At 42.9% G+C, this 26,052-nt stretch overlaps 1 protein-coding gene across 5 annotated transcripts in view; it reads left to right on the forward strand.

Annotated features, from left to right (window-relative positions):
- Positions 1-26,052, forward strand: part of PFKP (phosphofructokinase, platelet) — a 248,576-nt gene that overhangs the window by 164,806 nt on the left and 57,718 nt on the right. For all 5 annotated transcript variants that reach the window (XM_069211197.1, XM_069211198.1, XM_069211201.1 and 2 more), the window contains 2 exons: positions 15,181-15,327; positions 21,966-22,036. In XM_069211197.1, the coding sequence (XP_069067298.1) occupies positions 15,181-15,327; positions 21,966-22,036 (218 nt within the window). The remainder of the gene's footprint in view (positions 1-15,180; positions 15,328-21,965; positions 22,037-26,052) is intronic.

Raw genomic sequence — 26,052 nt, forward strand, 5'->3', positions numbered from 1 at the left:
TAAAAAGTATTCCAACTTTTAGAAGCATAATGTCTAGCACAGATGTGAATGTGGTGGAACTCGACACCACACCTTACCTCCATCTACAGATGAGAGAGCTAAGGTCACTCTGTAAACTAAAGAAAATAGCAATGGGCCCCAAACCTACCAAAGTACAGCTCCAGGAGCTTTTGGCAGAGTTTGAAAAGGCCAACCCCTCTGAGGATGGCAACTCAGAGGATGAAGATAGTGACTTGGAGGGAAATTCCCCCCCTCCAGTCCTACTTAGGGAGAGCAGGGCTTCTCAAGCCCTGACTCCACAAATAATAGTCAGAGATGCTGGTTCCCTCACAGGAGGGACCAACAACTCTGAAATCACTGAGGATAACTCCAGTGAAGAGGACATCCAGTTAGCCAGGATGGCCAAAAGATTGGCTTTGGAAAGACAGATCCTAGCCATAGAGAGGGAAAGACAAGAGATGGGCCTAGGACCCATCAATGGTGGCAGCAACATAAATAGGGTCAGAGATTCTCCTGACATGTTGAAAATCCCCAAAGGGATTGTAACTAAATATGAAGATGGTGATGACATCACCAAATGGTTCACAGCTTTTGAGAGGGCTTGTGTAACCAGAAAAGTGAACAGATCTCACTGGGGTGCTCTCCTTTGGGAAATGTTCACAGGAAAGTGTAGGGATAGACTCCTCACACTCTCTGGACAAGATGCAGAATCTTATGACCTCATGAAGGGTACCCTGATTGAGGGCTTTGGATTCTCCACTGAGGAGTACAGGATTAGGTTCAGGGGGGCTCAAAAATCCTCGAGCCAGACCTGGGTTGACTTTGTTGACTACTCAGTGAAAACACTAGATGGTTGGATTCAAGGCAGTGGTGTAAGTAATTATGATGGGCTGTACAATTTATTTGTGAAAGAACACCTGTTAAGTAATTGTTTCAATGATAAACTGCATCAGCATCTGGTAGACCTAGGACCAATTTCTCCCCAAGAATTGGGAAAGAAGGCGGACCATTGGGTCAAGACAAGGGTGTCCAAGACTTCGACAGGGGGTGACCAAAAGAAAGGGGTCACAAAAACTCCCCAGCAGAAGGGTGATGAGACAACCAAAACTAAAAATAGTAAAGAGTCTTCTACAGGCCCCCAAAAACCTGCACAGGAGGGTGGGCCCAGAGCCTCTTCACAAAACAATGGGTACAAGGGTAAAAACTTTGATCCCAAAAAGGCCTGGTGTCATAGCTGTAAACAGCATGGACACCAAACTGGAGACAAGGCCTGTCCCAAGAAGGGTTCCACTCCAAACTCCCATCCAGGTAACACTGGTATGGCTAGTCTCCAAGTGGGATCAACAGTGTGCCCAGAGCAAATCAGGGTTCACACGGAAGCTACTCTAGTTTCTGAGGGTGGGGTGGATTTAGCCACACTAGCTGTCTGGCCGCCTAACATGCAAAAATACAGACAGCAACTCTTAATTAATGGGACTAGAATAGAGGGCCTGAGGGATACAGGTGCCAGTGTCACCATGGTGACAGAGAAACTGGTTTCCCCTGGCCAATACCTGACTGGAAAAACTTACACAGTCACCAACGCTGACAATCAGAGAAAAGTACATCCCATGGCAATGGTTACTTTAGAATGGGGAAGGGTCAATGGCCTGAAACAGGTGGTGGTCTCCTCAAATATCCCAGTGGATTGTCTGCTTGGAAATGACCTGGAGTCCTCAGCATGGGCTGAGGTAGAGCTAAAAACCCATGCAGCAATGCTGGGTATCCCTGAACTGGTGTGTGTGAAAACAAGAGCACAATGCAAGGCACAGGGTGAAAAAGTAGAGCTGGAGTCTGGAAAAATGGCCCAGCCTACCAAGAGAACAGGAAAGTCAGTTGGGAAGCCAACTGCAACACAGCAAAAGAAAGGGAACCTCTCTTCTCAGGAAGAAGTTCTGCCCTCTGAGGGAACTGAGCCTTTGGAGCTTGAACCTTATCAGGTTGAGCTCTTAGGCCCAGGGGGACCCTCCAGGGAAGAGCTGTGTAAGGGACAAGAAACCTGTCCCTCTCTTGAAGGCCTTAGGCAGCAAGCTGCTGAAGAGTCCAAAGGCAAGAAAAATGGAACACATAGGGTCTATTGGGAAGATGGGCTCCTGTACACTGAGGCCAGAGACCCCAAACCTGGTGCCACTAGGAGAGTGGTAGTGCCTCAGCTGTTCAGAGAGTTCATCCTAACATTGGCCCATGACATTCCCCTTGCTGGACATTTGGGACAAACCAAGACGTGGGAGAGGTTAGTCAACCACTTCTACTGGCCCAATATGTCCAACATGGTTAAGGAGTTTTGCCTCTCCTGCCCCACCTGTCAAGCCAGTGGTAAGACAGGTGGGCATCCAAAGGCCCCCCTCATTCCACTTCCAGTGGTGGGGGTGCCCTTTGAAAGAGTGGGTGTGGACATAGTTGGTCCACTGGAACCTCCCACAGCCTCAGGGAATATGTATATCCTGGTAGTAGTGGATCATGCTACCAGATATCCTGAAGCTATTCCCCTTAGGTCGACTACTGCCCCTGCAGTAGCCAAGGCCCTCATTGGTATCTTTACCAGAGTGGGTTTCCCTAAGGAGGTGGTGTCTGACAGAGGTACCAACTTCATGTCAGCATACCTAAAGCACATGTGGAATGAGTGTGGAGTGACTTATAAATTCACTACACCTTACCATCCACAAACTAATGGCTTAGTTGAGAGATTCAACAAGACATTAAAGGGCATGATCATGGGGCTCCCTGAAAAACTCAAAAGGAGATGGGATGTCCTCCTGCCATGTCTGCTTTTCGCTTACAGGGAGGTACCACAGAAGGGAGTAGGGTTCTCACCCTTTGAACTTCTGTTTGGTCATCCTGTAAGGGGACCACTTGCTCTTGTTAAAGAAGGCTGGGAGAGACCTCTCCATGAGCCAAAACAAGACATAGTGGACTATGTACTTGGCCTTCGCTCTAGAATGGCAGAGTACATGGAAAAGGCAACCAAAAACCTTGAGGCCAGCCAACAGCTCCAGAAGTTTTGGTATGACCAAAAGGCTGCACTGGTTGAGTTCCAACCAGGGCAGAAAGTCTGGGTTCTGGAGCCTGTGGCTCCCAGGGCACTCCAGGACAAATGGAGTGGCCCTTACCCAGTGCTAGAGAGGAAGAGTCAGGTCACCTACCTGGTGGACCTGGGCACAAGCAGGAGCCCCAAGAGGGTGATCCATGTAAACCGCCTTAAACTCTTCCATGACAGGGCTGATGTGAATCTGTTGATGGTAACAGATGAGGATCAGGAGGCAGAGAGTGAACCTCTCCCTGATCTTCTGTCATCAGACCCAAAAGATGGCACAGTAGATGGAGTGATCTACTCAGACACCCTCTCTGGCCAACAGCAGGCTGATTGTAGGAGAGTCCTACAACAGTTTCCTGAGCTTTTCTCCCTAACCCCTGGTCAGACACACCTGTGTACCCATGATGTGGACACAGGAGACAGCATGCCTGTCAAGAACAAAATCTTCAGACAGTCTGACCATGTTAAGGAAAGCATCAAGGTGGAAGTCCACAAGATGCTGGAATTGGGAGTGATTGAGCGCTCTGACAGCCCCTGGGCTAGCCCAGTGGTCTTAGTCCCCAAACCTCACACCAAAGATGGAAAGAAAGAGATGAGGTTTTGTGTGGACTACAGAGGGCTCAATTCTGTCACCAAGACAGATGCCCATCCAATTCCAAGAGCTGATGAGCTCATTGATAAATTAGGTGCTGCCAAATTTCTAAGTACCTTTGACTTGACAGCAGGGTACTGGCAAATAAAAATGGCACCTGGAGCAAAAGAAAAGACAGCATTCTCCACACCTGATGGGCATTATCAGTTTACTGTTATGCCCTTTGGTTTAAAGAATGCCCCTGCCACCTTCCAAAGGTTGGTGAATCAAGTCCTTGCTGGCTTGGAGTCCTTTAGCACAGCTTATCTTGATGATATTGCTGTCTTTAGCTCCACCTGGCAGGATCACCTGGTCCACCTGAAGAAGGTTTTGAAGGCTCTGCAATCTGCAGGCCTCTCTATCAAGGCATCCAAATGCCAGATAGGGCAGGGAACTGTGGTTTACTTGGGACACCTTGTAGGTGGAGGCCAAGTTCAGCCACTCCAACCCAAGATCCAGACTATTCTGGACTGGGTAGCTCCAAAAACCCAGACTCAAGTCAGGGCATTCCTTGGCTTGACTGGGTATTACAGGAGGTTTGTGAAGGGATATGGATCCATTGTGACAGCCCTCACTGAACTCACCTCCAAGAAAATGCCCAAGAAAGTGAACTGGACTGTGGAATGCCAACAGGCCTTTGACACCCTGAAACAAGCAATGTGCTCAGCACCAGTTCTAAAAGCTCCAGATTATTCTAAGCAGTTCATTGTGCAGACTGATGCCTCTGAACATGGGATAGGGGCAGTTTTGTCCCAAACAAATGATGATGGCCTTGACCAGCCTGTTGCTTTCATTAGCAGGAGGTTACTCCCCAGGGAGCAGCGTTGGAGTGCCATTGAGAGGGAGGCCTTTGCTGTGGTTTGGTCCCTGAAGAAGCTGAGACCATACCTCTTTGGGACTCACTTCCTAGTTCAAACTGACCACAGACCTCTCAAATGGCTGATGCAAATGAAAGGTGAAAATCCTAAACTGTTGAGGTGGTCCATCTCCCTACAGGGAATGGACTTTATAGTGGAACACAGACCTGGGACTGCCCATGCCAATGCAGATGGCCTTTCCAGGTTCTTCCACTTAGAAAATGAAGACTCTCTTGGGAAAGGTTAGTCTCATCCTCTTTCGTTTGGGGGGGGGTTGTGTAAGGAAATGCCTCCTTGGCATGGTTGCCCCCTGACTTTTTGCCTTTGCTGATGCTATGTTTACAATTGAAAGTGTGCTGAGGCCTGCTAACCAGGCCCCAGCACCAGTGTTCTTTCCCTAACCTGTACTTTTGTATCCACAATTGGCAGACCCTGGCATCCAGATAAGTCCCTTGTAACTGGTACTTCTAGTACCAAGGGCCCTGATGCCAAGGAAGGTCTCTAAGGGCTGCAGCATGTCTTATGCCACCCTGGAGACCTCTCACTCAGCACAGACACACTGCTTACCAGCTTGTGTGTGCTAGTGAGGACAAAACGAGTAAGTCGACATGGCACTCCCCTCAGGGTGCCATGCCAGCCTCTCACTGCCTATGCAGTATAGGTAAGACACCCCTCTAGCAGGCCTTACAGCCCTAAGGCAGGGTGCACTATACCATAGGTGAGGGTACCAGTGCATGAGCATGGTACCCCTACAGTGTCTAAACAAAACCTTAGACATTGTAAGTACAGGGTAGCCATAAGAGTATATGGTCTGGGAGTTTGTCAAACACGAACTCCACAGCACCATAATGGCTACACTGAAAACTGGGAAGTTTGGTATCAAACTTCTCAGCACAATAAATGCACACTGATGCCAGTGTACATTTTATTGTAAAATACACCCCAGAGGGCACCTTAGAGGTGCCCCCTGAAACTTAACCGACTATCTGTGTAGGCTGACTAGTTTTAGCAGCCTGCCACAAACCGAGACATGTTGCTGGCCCCATGGGGAGAGTGCCTTTGTCACTCTGAGGCCAGTAACAAAGCCTGCACTGGGTGGAGATGCTAACACCTCTCCCAGGCAGGAATTGTCACACCTGGCGGTGAGCCTCAAAGGCTCACCTCCTTTGTGCCAACCCAGCAGGACACTCCAGCTAGTGGAGTTGCCCGCCCCCTCCGGCCAGGCCCCACTTTTGGCGGCAAGGCCGGAGAAAATAATGAGAAAAACAAGGAGGAGTCACTGGCCAGTCAGGACAGCCCCTAAGGTGTCCTGAGCTGAGGTGACTCTAACTTTTAGAAATCCTCCATCTTGCAGATGGAGGATTCCCCCAATAGGGTTAGGATTGTGACCCCCTCCCCTTGGGAGGAGGCACAAAGAGGGTGTACCCACCCTCAGGGCTAGTAGCCATTGGCTACTAACCCCCCAGACCTAAACACGCCCTTAAATTTAGTATTTAAGGGCTACCCTGAACCCTAGAAAATTAGATTCCTGCAACTACAAGAAGAAGGACTGCCTAGCTGAAAACCCCTGCAGCGGAAGACCAGAAGACGACAACTGCCTTGGCTCCAGAAACTCACCGGCCTGTCTCCTGCCTTCCAAAGATCCTGCTCCAGCGACGCCTTCCAAAGGGACCAGCGACCTCGACATCCTCTGAGGACTGCCCCTGCTTCGAAAAGACAAGAAACTCCCGAGGACAGCGGACCTGCTCCAAGAAAAGCTGCAACTTCGTTTCCAGCAGCTTTAAAGAACCCTGCAAGCTCCCCGCAAGAAGCGTGAGACTTGCAACACTGCACCCGGCGACCCCGACTCGGCTGGTGGCGATCCAACACCTCAGGAGGGACCCCAGGACTACTCTGATACTGTGAGTACCAAAACCTGTCCCCCCTGAGCCCCCACAGCGCCGCCTGCAGAGGGAATCCCGAGGCTTCCCCTGACCGCGACTCTTTGAACCTAAAGTCCCGACGCCTGGGAGAGACCCTGCACCCGCAGCCCCCAGGACCTGAAGGACCGGACTTTCACTGGAGAAGTGACCCCCAGGAGTCCCTCTCCCTTGCCCAAGTGGAGGTTTTCCCGAGGAATCCCCCCCTTGCCTGCCTGCAACGCGGAAGAGATCCCGAGATCTCTCATAGACTAACATTGAAAACCCGACGCTTGTTTCTACACTGCACCCGGCCGCCCCCGCGCTGCTGAGGGTGAAATTTCTGTGTGGACTTGTGTCCCCCCCGGTGCCCTACAAAACCCCTCTGGTCTGCCCTCCGAAGACGCGGGTACTTACCTGCAAGCAGATCGGAACCGGGGCACCCCCTTCTCTCCATTCTAGCCTATGTGTTTTGGGCACCACTTTGAACTCTGCACCTGACCGGCCCTGAGCTGCTGGTGTGGTGACTTTGGGGTTGCTCTGAACCCCCAACGGTGGGCTACCTTGGACCAAGAACTGAACCCTGTAAGTGTCCTACTTACCTGGTAAAACTAACAAAAACTTACCTCCCCCAGGAACTGTGAAAATTGCACTAAGTGTCCACTTTTGAAACAGCTATTTGACAATAACTTGAAAAGTATACATGCAATTTTGATGATTTGAAGTTCCTAAAGTACTTACCTGCAATACCTTTCGAACAAGATATTACATGTTAAATTTGAACCTGTGGTTCTTAAAATAAACTAAGAAAAGATATTTTTCTATAACAAAACCTATTGGCTGGATTTGTCTCTGAGTGTGTGTACCTCATTTATTGTCTATGTGTATGTACAACAAATGCTTAACACTACTCCTTGGATAAGCCTACTGCTCGACCACACTACCACAAAATAGAGCATTAGTATTATCTCTTTTTACCACTATTTTACCTCTAAGGGGAACCCTTGGACTCTGTGCATGCTATTCCTTACTTTGAAATAGCACATACAGAGCCAACTTCCTACATCCATTAAGAGAATTTCTATAGTAGAAAGGAATATAGAATAGGCTGTTACCTGAAAACATATTCATAAATCCGGAACTGAGTCACATTGCTGTGAAACGTGGGGGTGCAGTTTCACAAATCAAATTTAGACCTATTGTCAGAGGCTCATGAACAATATCTGATAAGGTTTACCTATAAACATCTCCTGCAGACCCCGCTTAGGTCAAAATTCTGCTGTAACCAGAAGAGGAAAGATGTCCCTGCTTGCTTCAGTGCAGTTTTGCAAACTATCTGCTTACCTCCACAAATACAGTGGTTATGTCCCTGCCACTTAAGTGTACTTCCCTTGTGTGACGTCTCTCCTGTGGACAGAGCATTCAAAGGGTCATGTAACAAAACATCTCTGTTCTCCGTGAAAGAAAATTAGCGGACATTTTTGCCTGGAATTTTGAAACTGCTTCCCTGTCCCTCAAGAGTGCAAATAATAGTGTGAACAAAAGAGTTTGTTACTGTAGTAAAGATGTCCCATGGACCAGTTAAAACAGGATATTTTACTGCTATCTGAACTAAAGTTATGAGGATCCCATCTTCGACTTGAACCTGTGGGCATTTGTGGGAGGGTTAGTACTGAACATTTTTAGTGAGCAGTTCAACCAACAATTGCAACGTTCAACAGTATATCTCTAGCTTCATAGCACTATTCTTGATTAATTCTGGCTTTGTAATGTTTTAAAAGGTCTATAAGCAGCCGGCTGATGTGGAGAATAGAAAACCCACTATTCCTGTTCTGCTGACCTGAAACATGATTTAATTATTAGCAAGATCAGGAGAAGTTCAAGATTAGCAACTGTACTATCAACAAGGACTATGCTGTAAAAAGAAGTAAAAGTAAACCAAAGTGTTTGGTGAATATAAATTTCATTACCACCGATTGCTTTTTCAGCTCAATATAAGCTCTTGTTGTTCCGATACTTAAAGGTTTTACAACAAAATGGCAAATGGCGCTGCAGCTTTTGCCAGCGATTGTTGTAATTGTCCTCCATGGGAAGGAGCATCTCTTTATGTAAAGAAGGGTCATAACAAATGGTAACTTGGAAAGTTCCCAAATGTGTGTGTTATATATCCTGTGATTAGACAGGAGGATCAGTAACTTCTCAGCATTATAAAATAGATTAATACGTCTTAGCACAGTTATTATATTATTGAGAAGTTAATGATCTTTCTAATCATATCATTCCCTAACATGGGGCATATCTGTTCTAGGTCTGACTACAGACATGTTTGTTTGTCAATAGACCTATTGTCACCACTGCACACTCGACAACACACAACATATACACAACATACATATACATACAGTAAGGGGCTTTTGGTCAGCGCTCTTCAGCCATTGTCTGGTTTGACCATGTCCCCATCAGGCTTTGGCTTACTGGCTGCCCCTCATGCATATGGCATAAAGCGGATGTATACATTACTAAAGTGATTCCATTCTATATTTGCCCCGTGCGGAGACAAAGGAGACAAGTCAGGAATGAATTGCAGGACAGAGGGACAGGATTTTCTTTGCAGGGATTGACATCTACAGCGATGTAAGATGTGCCAGTGTCCACCACTGCTTCAGCTTGCTCGGTGAAGGTCCCTCTACTAGGTGTTGCCAGGCAGCTCATGGACAACATGAGGAGTGAAGGCTATTAGCGTGTCGTAAACAGAAAGCGGCAGCGTTGGAAAAGCACTTCAGCAGCTGGCTGGAGCTAAGTAATGCTCTTTCACAGGGGTCAGGCACACCACCATCGGCGGTCGAGGCTTTGCTATATTAGATCAGTGGGTCACCCGTTTGAGCCCAACCACCTGCAGGATCACAAGGTGTAAAGAAAGTATCTTTGGGCTGGCGCGCAGCTTCATTGTGCGGTGCTCCTCATAAAAATACTTTAATTCCATGTTGGCTGTCTAGTATAGTTATTCAGATAGTTAACTACGGTGAACAAGGTATGCAGAAGAATTGTGGTTTTACTTTGGCAGTCATTGGTGAAAGGTTTATAAAAGGGAGATGACGGAGCTCTAAAAGACAATTTTGTTCAAATGTTAACATTAGTTAATGTTCATTTAGGAGTTATGCAAGTTTTATTTTACCAACTACACTAATATGCTTATAAAAAATAGCATGACTGGTTTTGAAACCATTTTTTTGTTTTAAATCACAGCCAGCGTTTCTATAATAAAAATACACTCCACAGCCCAAATCTTGTGCTTTGGTCCTCAAGCTTGGTCCCTAAGAATGATGCCTTTTAGATTAACTGGGACACAAAGGACTCTTGTCTGAACCAAGGGATTTCAGTTCATTAATAAACTTTCCCTTTAGAATTGCATGTGGAGAAGGTTTTCTTTGACAATAGTGCATGCCTCCCATCCTTATCATCGGTTTTGATGTTCCATTTGATGTTGTCTTAGGCTGTTATTCTTTTAGTGGTACCAGGGGCCCCAGTGCAAGCATGGAAAACGGGCCTCCTATTTCCATGACAAGTGGTAAAAAAAATCCATAATTAGGATGAGGAGGGGGCCCTCATAGTCATAAACCCGGTGTCACGGCACCTGCTGCACTACTGATAGTTAGCCGTACTTGAATGAGTATTTTTCGATCTGCTTCAGAGTTTCGGTAAAGTTAGCTCAGCGCCGTCAGTGTGTTACCTCTGGGCACTCCTCTGCAGGCCACGAGTTCGTATTCTTGACAAGGCTTCCTGTTTCTCAGGATTGTATCATTGAGGCACGCTAACATCTGTTCCCTCGGTCGTGGACAGTGCGTTGCGACTGCACAGTTCACATTGGGCAGCTGCTCCCCAGCCATGATTTTGGTGTTGCACGCGGGAAATGAGTGATCAATGTCACAAAGTACAACCCTAGTTGTTATCTCACTTTTCTACTCGGAGCGTGTTTTTCAGAGGCAGTACAATTTAAATGAAATGCCCCAGTTTTCCTTTACGTTGCCACGTCAGATAGTTACGGCAGATTTTCTGATGCCGCTATACTACTTTCCCTGCTACGGATTCCATGGTTACTCTTATTTTTCGGCAGGTAACATCTTTCTTTACCAGACGACCTGCACCATGTTTCCCCAGCAACTTGTTCTCCGTAGGCGAAGGCTGCGGACTAGTGCGTTGATGCTGCTTACATTGTGGCTCGTTCGGGGTTGCTTTTACATGATTATTTGCGCTTCATTCCCCTATGGCTGTAATTACTGTTCATGTCCAAGTATGATTCCTTTTAATTTTAGGTCTTTCCCTTTACAACCGACTTTCTCTTACACAGAATGCATCGGTAAAGTCCATTTGGCGCAGCTAAGTCTTTTGTCACCTTTCCAGGGTTGTATTTCCTGGGTTGTGTTTCTTATGATAAGGGCTAGCATGTACTACTTTTCCAGTATGTACTACTCTTCTAGATGGTCAGTATTTGCTCTGAACGAGTATAAGATGGTTCAATTAAATGACAAATATTTAATCACTGTGACAAACTTGACACAAAGCTAATCAATCCAATTAGGTCTGTCTTGCATCTAAAAATGCAAGTCAGTTGTGTTGGCTTTGCCAGTGCTTGTTAGGGTTTGTATTGAAACCACTTTATGGTTACTGTCCAGCTAATCAACTATGCACTGGTCATACTCCAACATGACCTCGTGCAACATAAGTGATGATATCATATATGATATCTGCTACGTCATTCTCAACAGAACTATTACATAGAAGTTAAACTTTGCAGACCAAGACATAGTTTTACAAAGCTATCAAAGAAAAACATTTGTTGTAATACTGACCATTAATTTGTGTCCAAACACATAAGGTGGCATTTGGCTGTGACCAGCAAGAACTTGGAACATCGTGTAGAATTTGATTGTACAGTTTGACTTGTCTCCACATCCCAATGTATATGGGTGCAGCCTTCGATTAGGCCAATTGAAAACGGGCTTCAGGGTGTGGAGTTTGGACAAACCTTTCATCCATTACCAGTACCACAAGGGTCCAGTGAGCATGTTCTTTGCTTTTGTCCAACCTCAGGGCCAGACTAGGAACTCAAAGCAGCCCTGGCAAATTTGTCAGAACAGCCTCCTTACGGTGTACAGGGAGCAAGAGCAAAAAGCGAGCTTGACCACTTCAAGTCGGCTTGAAGGGGGGATGTGGTGTATTCCCCCCAAGAAAATGTGGGGGAAAAATGGTGCACTCTACAACACGTTTCATTATATGTGCAATTGTATTCGTTTTTAAATCACAGTAAATGATGACCTTACAATGCACCTGGATATGGCAGTCTTTATTGACGCTCTTCAATGATTTCCTCACTATCACCCTTCAGCAGTGCCTCTCGTCTCTCCATAGCACCTCTCATTCCGGTGTCAGAGAACTTTACATCACACGCACACATACTGAGACAACGAATCATACGTGCGTAAATCAGTTTATAGAAAATGTTACATAAGAAAAAGGGGACTACAAGGTGTAGGATTCACATATCGTTCATACTGATAGGTATTTTTTAAGAGTGCTTGGTCTGGGGAAGCACAAACTCTGGATTCAGAATGTAACACTGTGGTTAAGATTGACTTTACTAAGAATTTATTTCTATCCAAACAAACCCCTTTTAGCAAACTTAGGATAATGAAACACTGGTACAAACATACATTTCTAACCTGTACCATGCAGTTTGTATTTAGCTCTTTGATGGCAGTTCATAGCTGACTGTTCTAGTTTACTATTGTAACTTATGAACTGCACAGGAACAAAGGGATCTCTGTGAGGAAAGTATTAACCCACTGAGCTATGCACCTAAAACACTGTTCTTTGGTCTGTGTAGTACACGTTCTTCAGCTTGCATACTAACCCTCTGCAATACCTTAGATAAATCAAAACTTCCATGAGATAAAATGCAGATCTCTTTCCAATAGGTACATTAATCACCTGAGTTATCCTGCCACTTTCAATGTTGCCTTAAAACTGTTGATAAATCAAGGAACACTGCAGTGCTTAAAACTGCTGCACTGCTACAAACTGGCCTCTAAGTACCAAAAGTGCCCCCACCCTTCCAACCTTCTGGGGAAATGCCAGTTGCCTGGTATGGCCAGTCCGGCCATGACTTGCATCAAAGTGTTGTCTTCAGCCTCACCATGTGGGTACTCCTCTGCCCCAGTACAGAATGACAAAGCCTGGCAACTAGACTTTGAATTGTTCTGGTCACTCTAGGTATATGCTTTGGTTGTGCTTCTAGTTAAAGGGCACAGAACATATACTTTGGGTGCCCCCTTCTTGCATTCTTACAATCCCATGCCTCCATGGCATCACCTTTGGCCAAGCCCAGCAAGAATTGGACACAAGCCATGGTCATTTGTCACACCATGAACCCAGTCCCGAGAACCCTAAAGGACACTAGTCACAAGGTGGAACTTTTAGTCATGACCTTGAGGCATTCCCCACTGCCAGTACTGACTGGGCATGGTCCTCATTACGATCTTTTCAAGGATGCACTTGTCAATAATAATGCCAAATTTCTTTTTTAGTGTAGAATACAACTGATGCTAGAACCAGTTATAGCCGCCACCCTCCTTGATAACACAACATGTAATGTTCAAGGAAAGGGCACCTTACAACAGAATAACAGATGTTTATTGTTACTCAATTCATTGGTACTCGTTTTATTGATCTTTGAAGGATAAAAGGGTGAGCGGATATGCACTATTTTGAACCTGTGAACATGAAGTCGAACAGAAGTACCTGTAGCGGATATATCAGTCCACTGAGTCACCAGAGCCAGCTTTGAACAATCAGCATACAACTTTCTATGGTCAAACATAAATGGACATGTCTAATTCTTGGAAAGCATTCATACTGATTTGTCACAGTGTGCCAAACTGATAAGCAGTCAACATCATTTCAGCTGATGTATGTAATGCTGGTATATACAAGTACAAATTACAAATTGGTACCGGAGGTAGGGCATGGTCCTGTACTCAGTACATGTTGGTACTCACGAGGGTTGCGATTATCAGGCAGATACATTAATGCCGTTTGCTGGTCGAGGGAGCCCACTCTTGTCCAACTCATGGGATCATGTTTCTGAGTTGTTTTTTTTATAACAGGAAAAGCCCATATTTTGACCCTCAGTCATATCGTTCTGAAGCCTTGAGAATGTAAATAGCCAAAATAAACCCCCTACAGAAGAGATGGAGAGACTAGTGCGTGTGCGCGTGCGCGCGCGCACACACACGCACACACACACCTGTGTGTCCATCTTATCCAGTAGAAAGAATTCTGTGACACAATCAGAAGTAACGTCAAGTGAAATTATATGGCCCTAAAACTCATTATTTTGAACAAATCCATGACTAATCCCCAGTTTACAGATGTAATACTACAGCACAAAAGTAATATTGCATGTTATTACCACAGTATGCGTTAACTGACATGGTAAAACTGCCTATTTTATCACACATTCCATTTTAGAACCACTTTAGAGAAAATATAATTGGGACTGTGCACACAATTGTTTGTTATTGTGATTCTATCTCACTACACAAACATTTAACTTTGTTGCACAAAATATGCGGGAAAAAGTGTAAAGTAGTTTAAGAGCATGCATTTGAAAACGTTTTTTAAATGCTCATGCATGAATAAACTGCACGGTCTGGTATTTAAGGGCAGAGAGAATGAGGACTTACATTTTTGCTCCTTTTACGGGGACATTTCAGCAGAAAATAGTAAATCTTTCATCATTACATATTTGAACTACACAAAAGTGGAGAGTTCCTAAATAGGAACTATGTTTGCTTGATGCACGTATACTGTGCTTTGCATGGCGCTAGCGTGCATTTACAGAACTGGCTAGGAGGGCAATAGAAAATGAAAGCATATAGCGTTACTGATATCCAAATTAAGGCACGCTAACCATAAAACAGGGAGCTGTCATGCACGCGTACTCTAAAGAATAAAAAACATCTCACAGGCTGCAATGCTCAAGGTCGAGACCTTATTGGGTTGTACACTGCGCCTTAGAAATATATATAAAGGAGAATACTTGGTTAAAACTTTAACTGGCTGTGGGCGTGTGGCCGGCAAGGTTATATTTCTGTTAAAAACAATAAACAAAGTTTAAAAAACAGAAAATCTTTAACTGGTACCTAAAGCACGTGGGAAAAAGTAGAAATATGTTTCATGATCACAGGGAGGAAAGGAGTATCATAGCAACCAGTCATTGCATAGGTTTGGAATGCTACCTCCAGGGACTGGAGAACACCTGAGTTAATACACAAGTTTAATATATAAAAAAGATATATTAAAAAAAAAAAAATCTGACCTCAAGTATTGAATCTGGCACATGTGTAAAGTGCTCTGACGACCTTGGACCATGTTTGTGCTATATAAAACTGCAAAACAATAACAATATTAAATGGATTCCCTTGGTTTATTGATACATTGGTAATAACCAAAAGAATTGCAATTTTTGCTAATATATTTTTTTTCTCTCTGGCGTTGCCATGAGTTATCTACAGGTCACATGCCTTTTCAGGCTATTTTCATGATACTGAGCCTGTTTAGAATGTTGACTAACATGACTGTTGAAATGACATACTGTCATACTTAAATGTTTGTGGCAATGAACTGTGTGGTTAATTCTGTTATTTTTTTGTTCTGATACAGAGTAATTTTAATGTGGCTGTTCTAAACGTGGGGGCCCCCGCTGCTGGCATGAATGGTGCTGTTCGTTCTGCAGTGAGAATCGGCATCATAGAAGGTCACACAATGTTGGCCATCAATGATGGATTTGAAGGATTTGCCAAAGGGCAGGTTAGTAATTGCTCCCAAGCAAAAATTATCAATTTATAAATAAAAATGATTTATTGTTTTCTTGTAATATCAATGATGGGTTTATATTGAACTCAGGGTCACATCATTAGCTTATACATTATTTAAATGAGAAAACGTGTTAGTATTTACAAAATCTTAAAGTAGTGTTAATCTTTCGGTGGTGTCAAGTAAAGCCTATATGACCTTTTTTTTCGTAGCTCGATGAATTTTCCTTACTGTTATGCGAAAGATAAGTGGATGAGTCCCCATTATTAAGACTATGCAGATGCACAAAAATGCATATTCAACCTACCTATTAGATTAATAGAACCCCTGTAAATGTAAATTTGGCAAAAAAACAAGAGAAACAAGACAAGAATTAGGAGCCCGATTTAGAGTTTTGTGAATTGGTTACTCCATCACAAACGTTACTGATATCTTGTCTGCCTTATTGCAAGTCCATTATATCCTAGAGCATTTGTAATAAGGTTGATGGGATACCTGTCACATTTGTGGTGAAGTAACCCATCTGCCAAACTCTAAATCAGAACCTTACTCTACCTTTCCAGGAAAGACAGCAGCTGTGGATTGGCAATTTCCATTGGGGGCTTCCTGCTCTTCCGGCTTTTGTCTGTCCTTCATTAGTGCTTTTGCACATGTGAGAATAGTCACCAGAGGTACCAAAGCTGCTTCTACTCTAATACTACATTACTTTAGCTGATGGATGCAGTGAGAAGCTGCTCTGTCTTGAATGTAACACAACATATTCGGTTCTTTTTCTTTGTTTATTTATGTGACACACATTTAATTTCAATTGATCAGGCTTTACTGGATTGCATCTGTTGGGCATTTTCCTCTTTTCAGGGTCATCTCCAGTCTTTTTGCCTCCTTCCTCCTATATTTTCCTGAACTGTTTTTGTTTGCTCTAGGACTCTGGGCCCTTTACCACTGCTAACCAGTGCTAAAGTGCGTGTGCTCTCTGTGCAAATTGTATTGTTTATTGGCTTATCCATGATAGGCATATTTGATTTACTAATAAGTCCCTAGTAAAGTGCACTAGAGGTGCTCAGGGCCTGTAAATCAGATGCTGCTAGTGGGCCTGTAGCACCGGTTGTGCCACCTATATTAGTAGCCCTCAAAAACATGGCTCAGACCTGCCACTGCAGTGTCTGTGTGTGCAGTTTTAAACTGCCAATTCGACTTGGCAAGTGTACCCACGTGCCAGGCCTAAACCTTCTCTTTTTATACATGTAAGGCACCCCTAAGGTAGGCCCTAGGTAGCCCCATGGGCAGAGTGCATTAAAGGTGGGATATGTACTTATGTTACATGTCCTGACAGTGAAATACTGCCAAATTCCTTTTTCACAGTTGCAAAGCCTATCCCTCTCATAGGTTATCACAGGGGCTGCCTTTAAATATGATTAAAGTGCAATTTCCCTTTGGGAGCAGATAGACATGTGAAGTTTGGGGTCTCTGAACTCACCACTTAAAAAATAAATCTTTTAGTGAAGTTGGTTTTTAGATTGTGTGTTTGAAAATGCCACTTTTAGAAAGTAGGCATTTTCTTGCTTAAACCATTCTGTGACTCTGCTTGTTTGTGGATTCCCTGACTGGGTCAGTTTGACAGTTGGGCTGTTTGCACCTCTCCTCTAGACAGTGACACAAAGGGAGCAGAGGTGTAGCCTGCATATCCTGATGGGCCATCTGGGCTGAGGGGAGGAGTGGTCACTTACACCTGAAAGGGCTGTGCCTGCCCTCACACAGAGCAGTCTCCAACACCCTGGTGTGTGTCAGGGGCCTGTCCTGGGCAAGGCAGGATCTCGAAAACAACAGAGACTTTTCTCTGAAATAGGCCTACTTCAAAGGCAGAAAGGCAGAAAGAAGGGCAGAAGAACACCCAAAGCCCCTGAAAATCAGATCTCTTCTGGAATCAAGAGGAACCTCTGCCAAGTACAAGAGCTGAAGAGAAGTGCTGCCCCAGCCTGTGAATTTGCTTGTTGGGATATCCTGCAGTTGTTGCTTCTGCTTGTGAAAGGGGACAAAGACTGGACTTTGTGGTATATTCCTGCTTGAGAAGAACCTCCAAGGGCTTGGACTGAACTTGCCCCCTGTTCTGAAGTCTCAGGGCCATTAAAGACTTCCCCTACCAGCACCTGGACTCCCTGCTGAGACTCCCGCCCTGACAAGTGGTGCCCTATCCTGTCCACGGGCCCTTGAAAGGAAAAGCTGGTGAAAATCCAAGAAAACCGGCTTCGGACAACTCCAGACCGATGCCACTGCTGAATCCCGTGATGCCGCCTGCAACCAACTATGTGGTCCTCGCTGAGGTGTGACAATCCTTGCAGGCCTAACACCGCGGCAGCCCCGCCGAAGTCCGCAGCTCAGTGGAAGTCGCTGCACCACATCGTGACCGCCGAATATCGACTCCGTCTGAAATGCGTGGATTCAACGCTTCACACCGACGCCGCCTCACCTCCACTGTTCCACAGCTAGACCTGACGCGTCTTTGTGATGCCTCTGCTCCTTCATCACGCAGCACCGGAACCGATGCCGCCTCGGATCTAGCGACGCCACGATCCCTGACTTCGTGCCCTGATTTGTTTTCACACTTTACTAAGGTGCTGTACCTGGGGCTCTGCGTGACTCCGTACCCGGTGCCGTTGGCGTCGGGTTGTTGGGCACTACTCCGTCACGACGCCAAGTTATCACTTTATCGAAGCATTTTGTGTTTCTAAGCGCTAATTTTGAGTTTAATCTTTAAAAATGAATAACTTGACTTGGGTATGTCGGATTTGTGCCGTTTTGGTCTTGTTTTGTTTAGATAAATATTGGCTATTTGTCTAACCGTGTGTTGAGTCATTTTTGTGGTGCTTGTACTATATAACTGTGTGTGTTGGTCTCTGAAGTTAAGCCTGCCTGCTTGTGCCAAGCTACCAAAGGGGTGAGTGGGGGCTAACTGAGGGTGATTCTTCTTTACCCTGACTAGAGTGAGGGTCCTTGCTTGGACTGGGGGCTAACCTGATTGCCAACCAAAGACTCAATTTCTAACAGTATCTCTTTGAATACTTTGTAAATTATACCCAATGCCACAGTTTTCTTTAACTTTTAAGCTCTTATGCACTACGACTTTCCTTTACACTTGGGTGGAGGCACCACTACTATTTGGCCACTCAGCCTGTATTGGCTGCCAAAAGTAATTGCCCTCAATTACAGTGATGGCTAGCCCATGGTGGGAGAGTGATGGGGTGGTGGCAGACACCAGCATAACAGTGCAATTAGTGTCATGATGATGCTCCTGTTACATCTGGTGCCCCTGAAGGACTACACGTGGAAAAGCTTCCCGGGCCATGGGAAATTCTAGGTCACCCTCTGAATGGTGGTGCAGAGGCATTTCTAAGTATTCCCCAGGGCAAAGGGGTTCCAAGGCAGTCACCAGGATGGTCAAAGGGCTATCCCCTGCTGGTACCATGAAAGCTCAAGGTTGATGCATATGTTAAGTATATATTTTTGCATTCTATATCACCTATTATTATTTATCTCTGTTAATCACTCAGCTTCCCTACCGGTTCACTTTTACACTATAGAAACATGCAAAACAAACAAAAAACAAACATTTCTATATGTAACATTATGTTGTTCTGTGTACTCACAGTGGTTGTATCTGCCAGTAAAGCCCTTCTTAATTTTAAATGTGTGACTTGTCTGAAAGTGATTTGAGATCATGATTCTTGCTACTAACATTGCCTCACAAGCCTTAAACATGCTTTCAATGCATCAATTTACGGAAAATTAGACAAAATAATATTTAAAAAGCTACTGATTGCATGAATTTGAAGGTCTAACCCAGAATGTTAAACAAACAACACAGAACTCCAGTGGGGTTCTCAAGAATCTATGATACTACAGTATAGCAGTAAATGATTATTCCATAGCGTTGCTTGTTCCTTGATGTACTTTTTGTTATTAGAACTATAAGCCATTGCTGTGCACTACCTGTATTTCAGTACAGTTATTCATATAACACTAGAAGATTGTTTCAAATAACGAAATATTTGTTTTCATGTTCAAACCACTGTATGAAAAGTCCACCTTCAGAAGATTTACCTTCACTATCGAACAAATACAAGCTAAAACTAACGAGAAGTGAAACAACATGAAATAATGTACAGATTCAAAATGTTCCAATAAAGTACATCTGTGTAAAGTTGTGAGTAGTATCACAAACGTTGTTTCGGAACTACCTAACCTTATTTACTATGTGTTTTTTAAAAGCGGATAGCTTTTCATCAGTTTTTCACACCGAGATATTTGGGAAGTTTCATAGATTTTATGTCGGTGTCTTCCACAGTCTTGGACTTCTGTCCTTAAAATTGAGGTGATCAGCAATTCATTGTAAAAGCCAGACTAAAAGTGGCCCTAATTGTCATACTCTGCAAACCCTGTTGCTAGTACAAATGCTTTACAGAAATGTACAGGTATGCTGCCATGCAGTAATATAAACAAAATACAAACTGCTGCCTGAACCTATAGCCTCCTGTGTTCATGTTGAAGTAGCGGGCTGACGTCGTAAAGGTAGAGTAGATGCACGTATATTATGTCTGCAGTATGAATTGTCTGAGGTTCAAAGGAGAAACCAGTCTTTCCCAGTTCCTTTCTGAATCCAAAGGGGTTGGTTAGGCTACCAAAAGCCGAATGAGACGGAATTTGTGCAACTAAAAACCGAACCTCAGCCTTATCAAAATTTAGCCACAGCCAGTTGTCCTGCATGCAGCATAAAGTATAAATACAGAGTTAGTTTTGCACCAATTTAGAGCAAAAAAGTGACGATAATTCAGTGCAAACAGAGTATAAATATGCCCCAGAGTATAAATATGCCCCTAAATATGGCGTTAAGGCCATATAGTCATTTTTTGCACAGGAATGCCTACCTTGCATCTCATTAAGGCAAGGTAGGTCTCCACTTCCAAAAAATGACTTTAACTCCATAAATTTGGCGCTACACGGGTCTAGCACCAAAGTATAAATATAGAGTTAGTTTTGCACCGAATTAGAGTAAAAAAAATGACACTAATTCAGTGCAAACAGAGTATAAATATGCCCCTCAGTATTGTATTAATAATTTTAGCTTCATATTTGGAACCTTGAAGTCTCAAAACGTACCAGCAATCATATAAAAAATGAGCAAGCCAATGAGCAAACTAGTATACTTCAGCATAGTGAGTTACAATGATGTCATTTGTATGTTTCAAAATTTCTGGCAATATTAATTTACCTTTTGTGTTTTTAGTACGTTTTGTGGATAGATTTTTCTTTCGTTTTTGTAATGAAGTTCTCTTGTAAAAATTAATAATACTTATAATCAAAACTGTGGCTAATTTTTATTAGAAATATGTTATGAATTGAAAGAAGGGGCACATAGTCAGTCTGTAGAAGCAGTTTAGTTTAATAATAGTTTTCTTGTATAGCGTTACTATTCCAGATAATTTAAAAGAGGAATCTGTATAACATATTGTGATAGGATGTCCCCAGGCTATGTACCCCTAGAAAGTAGGCTTCTGATAAGAGAGATACCATGGAAAGCAATCTCCTCCATCTATAAAACTATCAATAACAATATGCCCAACACTTCTTTGAGACTGAGAAGCACCTGGGAGAAGGATATAGGTGAACTAAAGAATCTGGCCTGGGCATTTGCCAATATGTTCCCACGAGAGGTAGCGATAAAATCTAGATTGAGACTTATCCAGCTTAAAATTCTACTTCACACTTACTATGATCAAGTTTGCTTCCACAAAATAGGCAGGACTTCTTCCCCAGAATGCCTGAGATGTAGAGCGCAGTGAGGGGACTTCCTCCATACATTATGGACTTGTCCAGTCATACAAACCTGCTGGCGAAAAGTACTCCTCGAATTGGTCAAAATATTTGGGAAGACCCTACCTGACTACCCCAAACACATACCTAGGCATGCCTAATGATCTGGGCCTCACACGAATAAAACTATTTCAATGCAATCTGGGCCTGGTTGTAGCAAAGAGGTATCTAGCCAAACACTGGGGGCGCCCTGAATTACCGACCATGACGGAGTGGAAAACAGGAATGGATATGTACATGGAAGTGGAAAGGGTGACATATAGGAGACGGAGTTACCTGCACAAATTTAATAAAGTGTGGGATAACTGAATCAACTACTATGGACTTGATGTGCAAGATGACGCTATTGATGTATTTTCATCCCACAACCCCTAATTTATATGATTTGGTTCATCACGCCAGACCACCTGTTACCATATGTTGTTATGTTTTCTCCCATATTATTTTTATTCATTTATATGGTAATACCTGATATACTGATGTCCTTTTGCTCGATGTATTTGTATATATTAGCCACTAGTTGGTGCCTTTTTTTATTATGTCTTGCAAACCCGAATAAAAACACTTAAAAAATGGTTGCAGAAGGATGTGATTTCCCTTCTTACTGGTATTTTTGCATAATCCATAAATGGCACTTCTAAATTTACAATTTTGGTTATTTCAAATCCACTGAATTTTAGCAACAACTGTGGAACAAACTAGTGAATGTGCAATTATCCATTGTGTAGACATTGTTTTTTGACATTTTCTTCTCACCATTTTAGATTAAAGAGATTAAATGGGGAGATGTTGGAGGATGGACAGGCCAAGGAGGGTCTCTACTGGGCACAAAAAGGTAACATATAGTTATTTATTTTACAAAGATGTACAGTTTACACTCCACGTCGTACTGTCCGTGTTTAGCATAGAATATCAAAAATAGATAAGTATTTAGAGAAATGGCATGAAAACTGCATTTTAATGATCTATCAACAGTTCTTGAGTTTGCATAAATATCTGGATGCTATGCTCACCAATGAAATGGGGAATTGATGGCAATGAAGATCATATATATTTATTATCTTACAAATTTTAATACTTTTTATTCTTATTGCAGGTATGTAAATAGCACAAATCTATCCCTGGGGGTAGCAGTAAAGTACTTTATGTAACAATAGGAATATGCACCATAGATTTATAGGAGAGCATTATTTTTATACCACAGTAAGGCAGATGCAATATTTTTCAGCAGGACTTTAATCAGCCTACCACACCTGAAGAAATATGAGCTGCAGGTGAAATGGGTGCACACAGTTCTGGCAGTGGCAATTGAGAACTACATTTGCGGTTCTCAGTTCTAGCAGATTTGAGGCATGCACTAGTTCTTTCAGTGCTCAGCAGAAGTGGACCATATTTCATTATCCTGTTCAATGGGCTCCCTTCGCAGCAAGGACGATTTTTTCTTGACTCAGTGAAGCACTGTGCTTACATTAAGATTGCTCCGCCTCTGACAGTTCTCCTGAAAGGAATTTCCTTATTTAGAAGGGGACATGTATGCAGGGCACAAGAATTATGCAGCAGGGGAGGGCCACATTATGTGTCAGGGCTGACTAAATTATGCAGCAAGAAAAGGCAAATTATGCAACGTAATGTGGCACATTTTGTGGTCGTATTATTTCATTAATTTGTAATTTGTACATTTAACAGTCTTTGGGCATAGGTTGCGCCTTATTGATACCAGTTTAACACCTAAGTATACCAGTAAGCAATAGAAAGTTAACCAGTCAATTTTTCCAAAATGGCTTCAACCATGTGCAATACGTTTGACAGTGTTGTTAATAACTTTTGAACCGTTTGAGCTGGAAGCAATATTTCTTTGTTACAATCTACAGAGTATGCAGCAGATGATGGATGTGGCACAGAAGGCAAATCCATAATGATGCGAAAAGCGCAGCGGCTGCACACTCAAATCATTCCAGTGGTCCTGTTTATATTCTGAGGATTAGTGATGTAATTGTGCTGTGCTGTGCTCTGACAAAAAAAAACTGGGTAGGGGAGTTTGGGTGGTGTTGTGGATGATGGTCTAGGGTGTCACTGAGCAGGGCTTGAGGGAGGAGAGGGGTGAGGAGAGAAGGGTATGGCCCAGTTAGATGACTCAGGTTTTATTTTTCCCCAATGGAACAAGCCAGATTTCTCCCTGCAGATGAAAAACAAACAGGGCAGATTTCACCTATTCCAGGTTAACCAAAAAGTTTTATGCTCGGCATTACCTACATGTAGTGCCCATTACCTACATGTATTGAATCATGCCCTTATGTTTATAATCAGAGATTTGCAAATAGCTTTGAAGGAAATAAGAGGAACTTAAGAGACGTCCATTAAAATGGGAAATTAACTAATGCATCAGAGGGGACATAGATGATGCAAGTTTTTGAGATCCTTCCCGAAGCAATGAAAGGATGGCACACGTTTGAAGCTCCATGGCATACTGTTCTGTAGCCTGAGAGCACATTAAGAGATAAATTATTGTGCACTTGTTAACTGTGAGGCCTTTGGATTTCAGGACTGACTGACCATCATGGTGTTTTAGGTTGTGCTATTGCCTCATGAGATTTAATTCACTTGGCAATTCAGTTTATTTGAGTGTCCATTCTTGAAGATTAAACTGCAGGTTTGAAAGTTGATGTGAGCGAGGCACATGCCATTATTGTTGATTTAGCTTGTGGTGATGTAATCATATTATCTTTGGTTGGTGATTAAGCGGGCTGCTGCTGGATGGAAGTAGTATGGTGTTTGAGATGCATCTTTTAAAGTTTTTACTCTGGATTTAAGATATAACAAGACTGTGAAATAGAAAACATTTACTAGTAGGATCAACACAGAATATATGGTAGCCTGACTGAACAACTTTCTTCACAAAATCCTTGAAGGAATGCATTTAGTCAAGGGGAAAGTCCACAGGCATCATGGCGATTTAATGTAGAGATATTGAATGCCACCATTGATAAGTATAAACTTATGTTGAGTTGGGTTATAGGTAAATGTCAGACATGCATGTTTGTACAGCATGATGGGCCTAAATGCTAAGGACCATTTTAGGGCACCTTTGCTTTGCCCACACTCAAAATAGGCACATGCTAGTAAAGTAATTTTAGAAAACGACTAGTAAAGTATCCAAAATCAGTAATAGTTTACTATATTATTAGCTGTTACCTAAAATGGTGAATAGTCACTAAATAGACAAAGCAGCATAAAAAATATTCCTAAGACTGAGCTGTCTCTAAACTATTGTGCATATTTTGCAGTAGCAAAAAGTCAATGAGACGATTAGCCTCTAGGGACTAGCAGAGCCATTACGTATTGTTATGTACACAAAATGATTTACTAAAAAAAAAAAATAAGTGAATTAGAGGAAAAATAGCCTCACTGTTCAAATTTCACATTAGTACGTATTCTTATTTTTAATGTAAAATGTGCACAATGCAAAAATATCTGAGTAGCATATATGTCATGTGCAATTTGCTCATCCATACACAAGGACACACATCAGTGTTCCTTTATCTGAACCGTGACATTGATTATTAGAGGCACCCTAAGGTACATGATTAGGATGTAGGTTTACATATTTTCTTCTATTTCTATGCATGAGCATTTCAAGATCAGGAAGAATTGGAGCAAATTATGCGTCAGTGACAAAGAAATGATATTAGGAGTTCCATTTGCTTTGCCTTGTGTTGCTGCTCCTATATTTGATATACAGATTTAGTCTATTTTTACTGTTCTTCAGCTTAATATGTATAACCTAACTCAATCCTTAGAACCTTTCAGTAAAATGATCTGCCCTTGAGCAAATCTGAGCTACTCCATTTAGTGACTGCAGATAATTTTGAACACGTGCACACTGTCAAATGGTGCCAACAATTTCTTTAATTTGGCAATTGTTGAAGAAAACTGCAGTATTACTCCCATATTGATGGATGTAAAAAGGTGCCTTGAAGAAAATCACATCATATGCCTTAGTGTTCCATAAGCAAATTACATGTAAATAATAGTGCTCAAAGGTTTAGTCTTAGAATAAATATAATTAATTCCATCAAATTGTCAACCACATCTACCAGTATTCTTACTTAAAGACTTACCATCAGATGTGGTGTTAATGTCTTTAAATTGTGCCCACATACTGTCTAATTTCTATTTAAAAATAATTGTAACAATACTAAGACTAAATATATCAATAATATTAGTAACACTAAAAGAAATTGCTCCCTTAAATGCTTTAGCAATTAAGTTTTAAAGCTGCATATCTTCCACAACACTAATTCTGTCTGTCCCCAAAAGAAAGCAGGCCAGCATTCACTTTGATCTGTGGTTCATTCTTACTTGATTTAATATTTGCAATTGACCATGAAATTGAGATCAGGCTCTCTTTTGTAGGGGTACCTTAATTTTCTTGAGGTTAGAAAATTTCAGAAGATGTTACTTATGACCCTTTTTATTTCACTCTTCGTCACTGTTTTAATTTTTCCACAGTGAAATTGTTTATTTGACCTAATGTAGTTTAATAGCATTTCCAATTAATCTATGATTTCTCTGACTTATTTGATATATCACTTAATATTTCTAATGCTTGGGTTGTTTAACTAAAGTGACAGATGCCTAATTTGTCCCTGATAGCCAACCCCTTCACGCTGTTTACTGTCTGCTTTGCAGACAGTGAAAAGCATGACGTGTGCTGGTGCTGGTGCTGGTGCACCCTACCCACCACAGCATTGTCGCCGGCTCAGTTATGAGCCAGCGTCAATGTGTAGGCCAGTGGGAAACTCGTAATGGGGCCTGTGGGAAGGAGACCACAGTGGTGGTAACCTGACCACT

The sequence above is a fragment of the Pleurodeles waltl genome, chromosome 10 (genome assembly GCF_031143425.1).
Source record: "Pleurodeles waltl isolate 20211129_DDA chromosome 10, aPleWal1.hap1.20221129, whole genome shotgun sequence".
NCBI lineage: Eukaryota > Metazoa > Chordata > Amphibia > Caudata > Salamandridae > Pleurodeles > Pleurodeles waltl.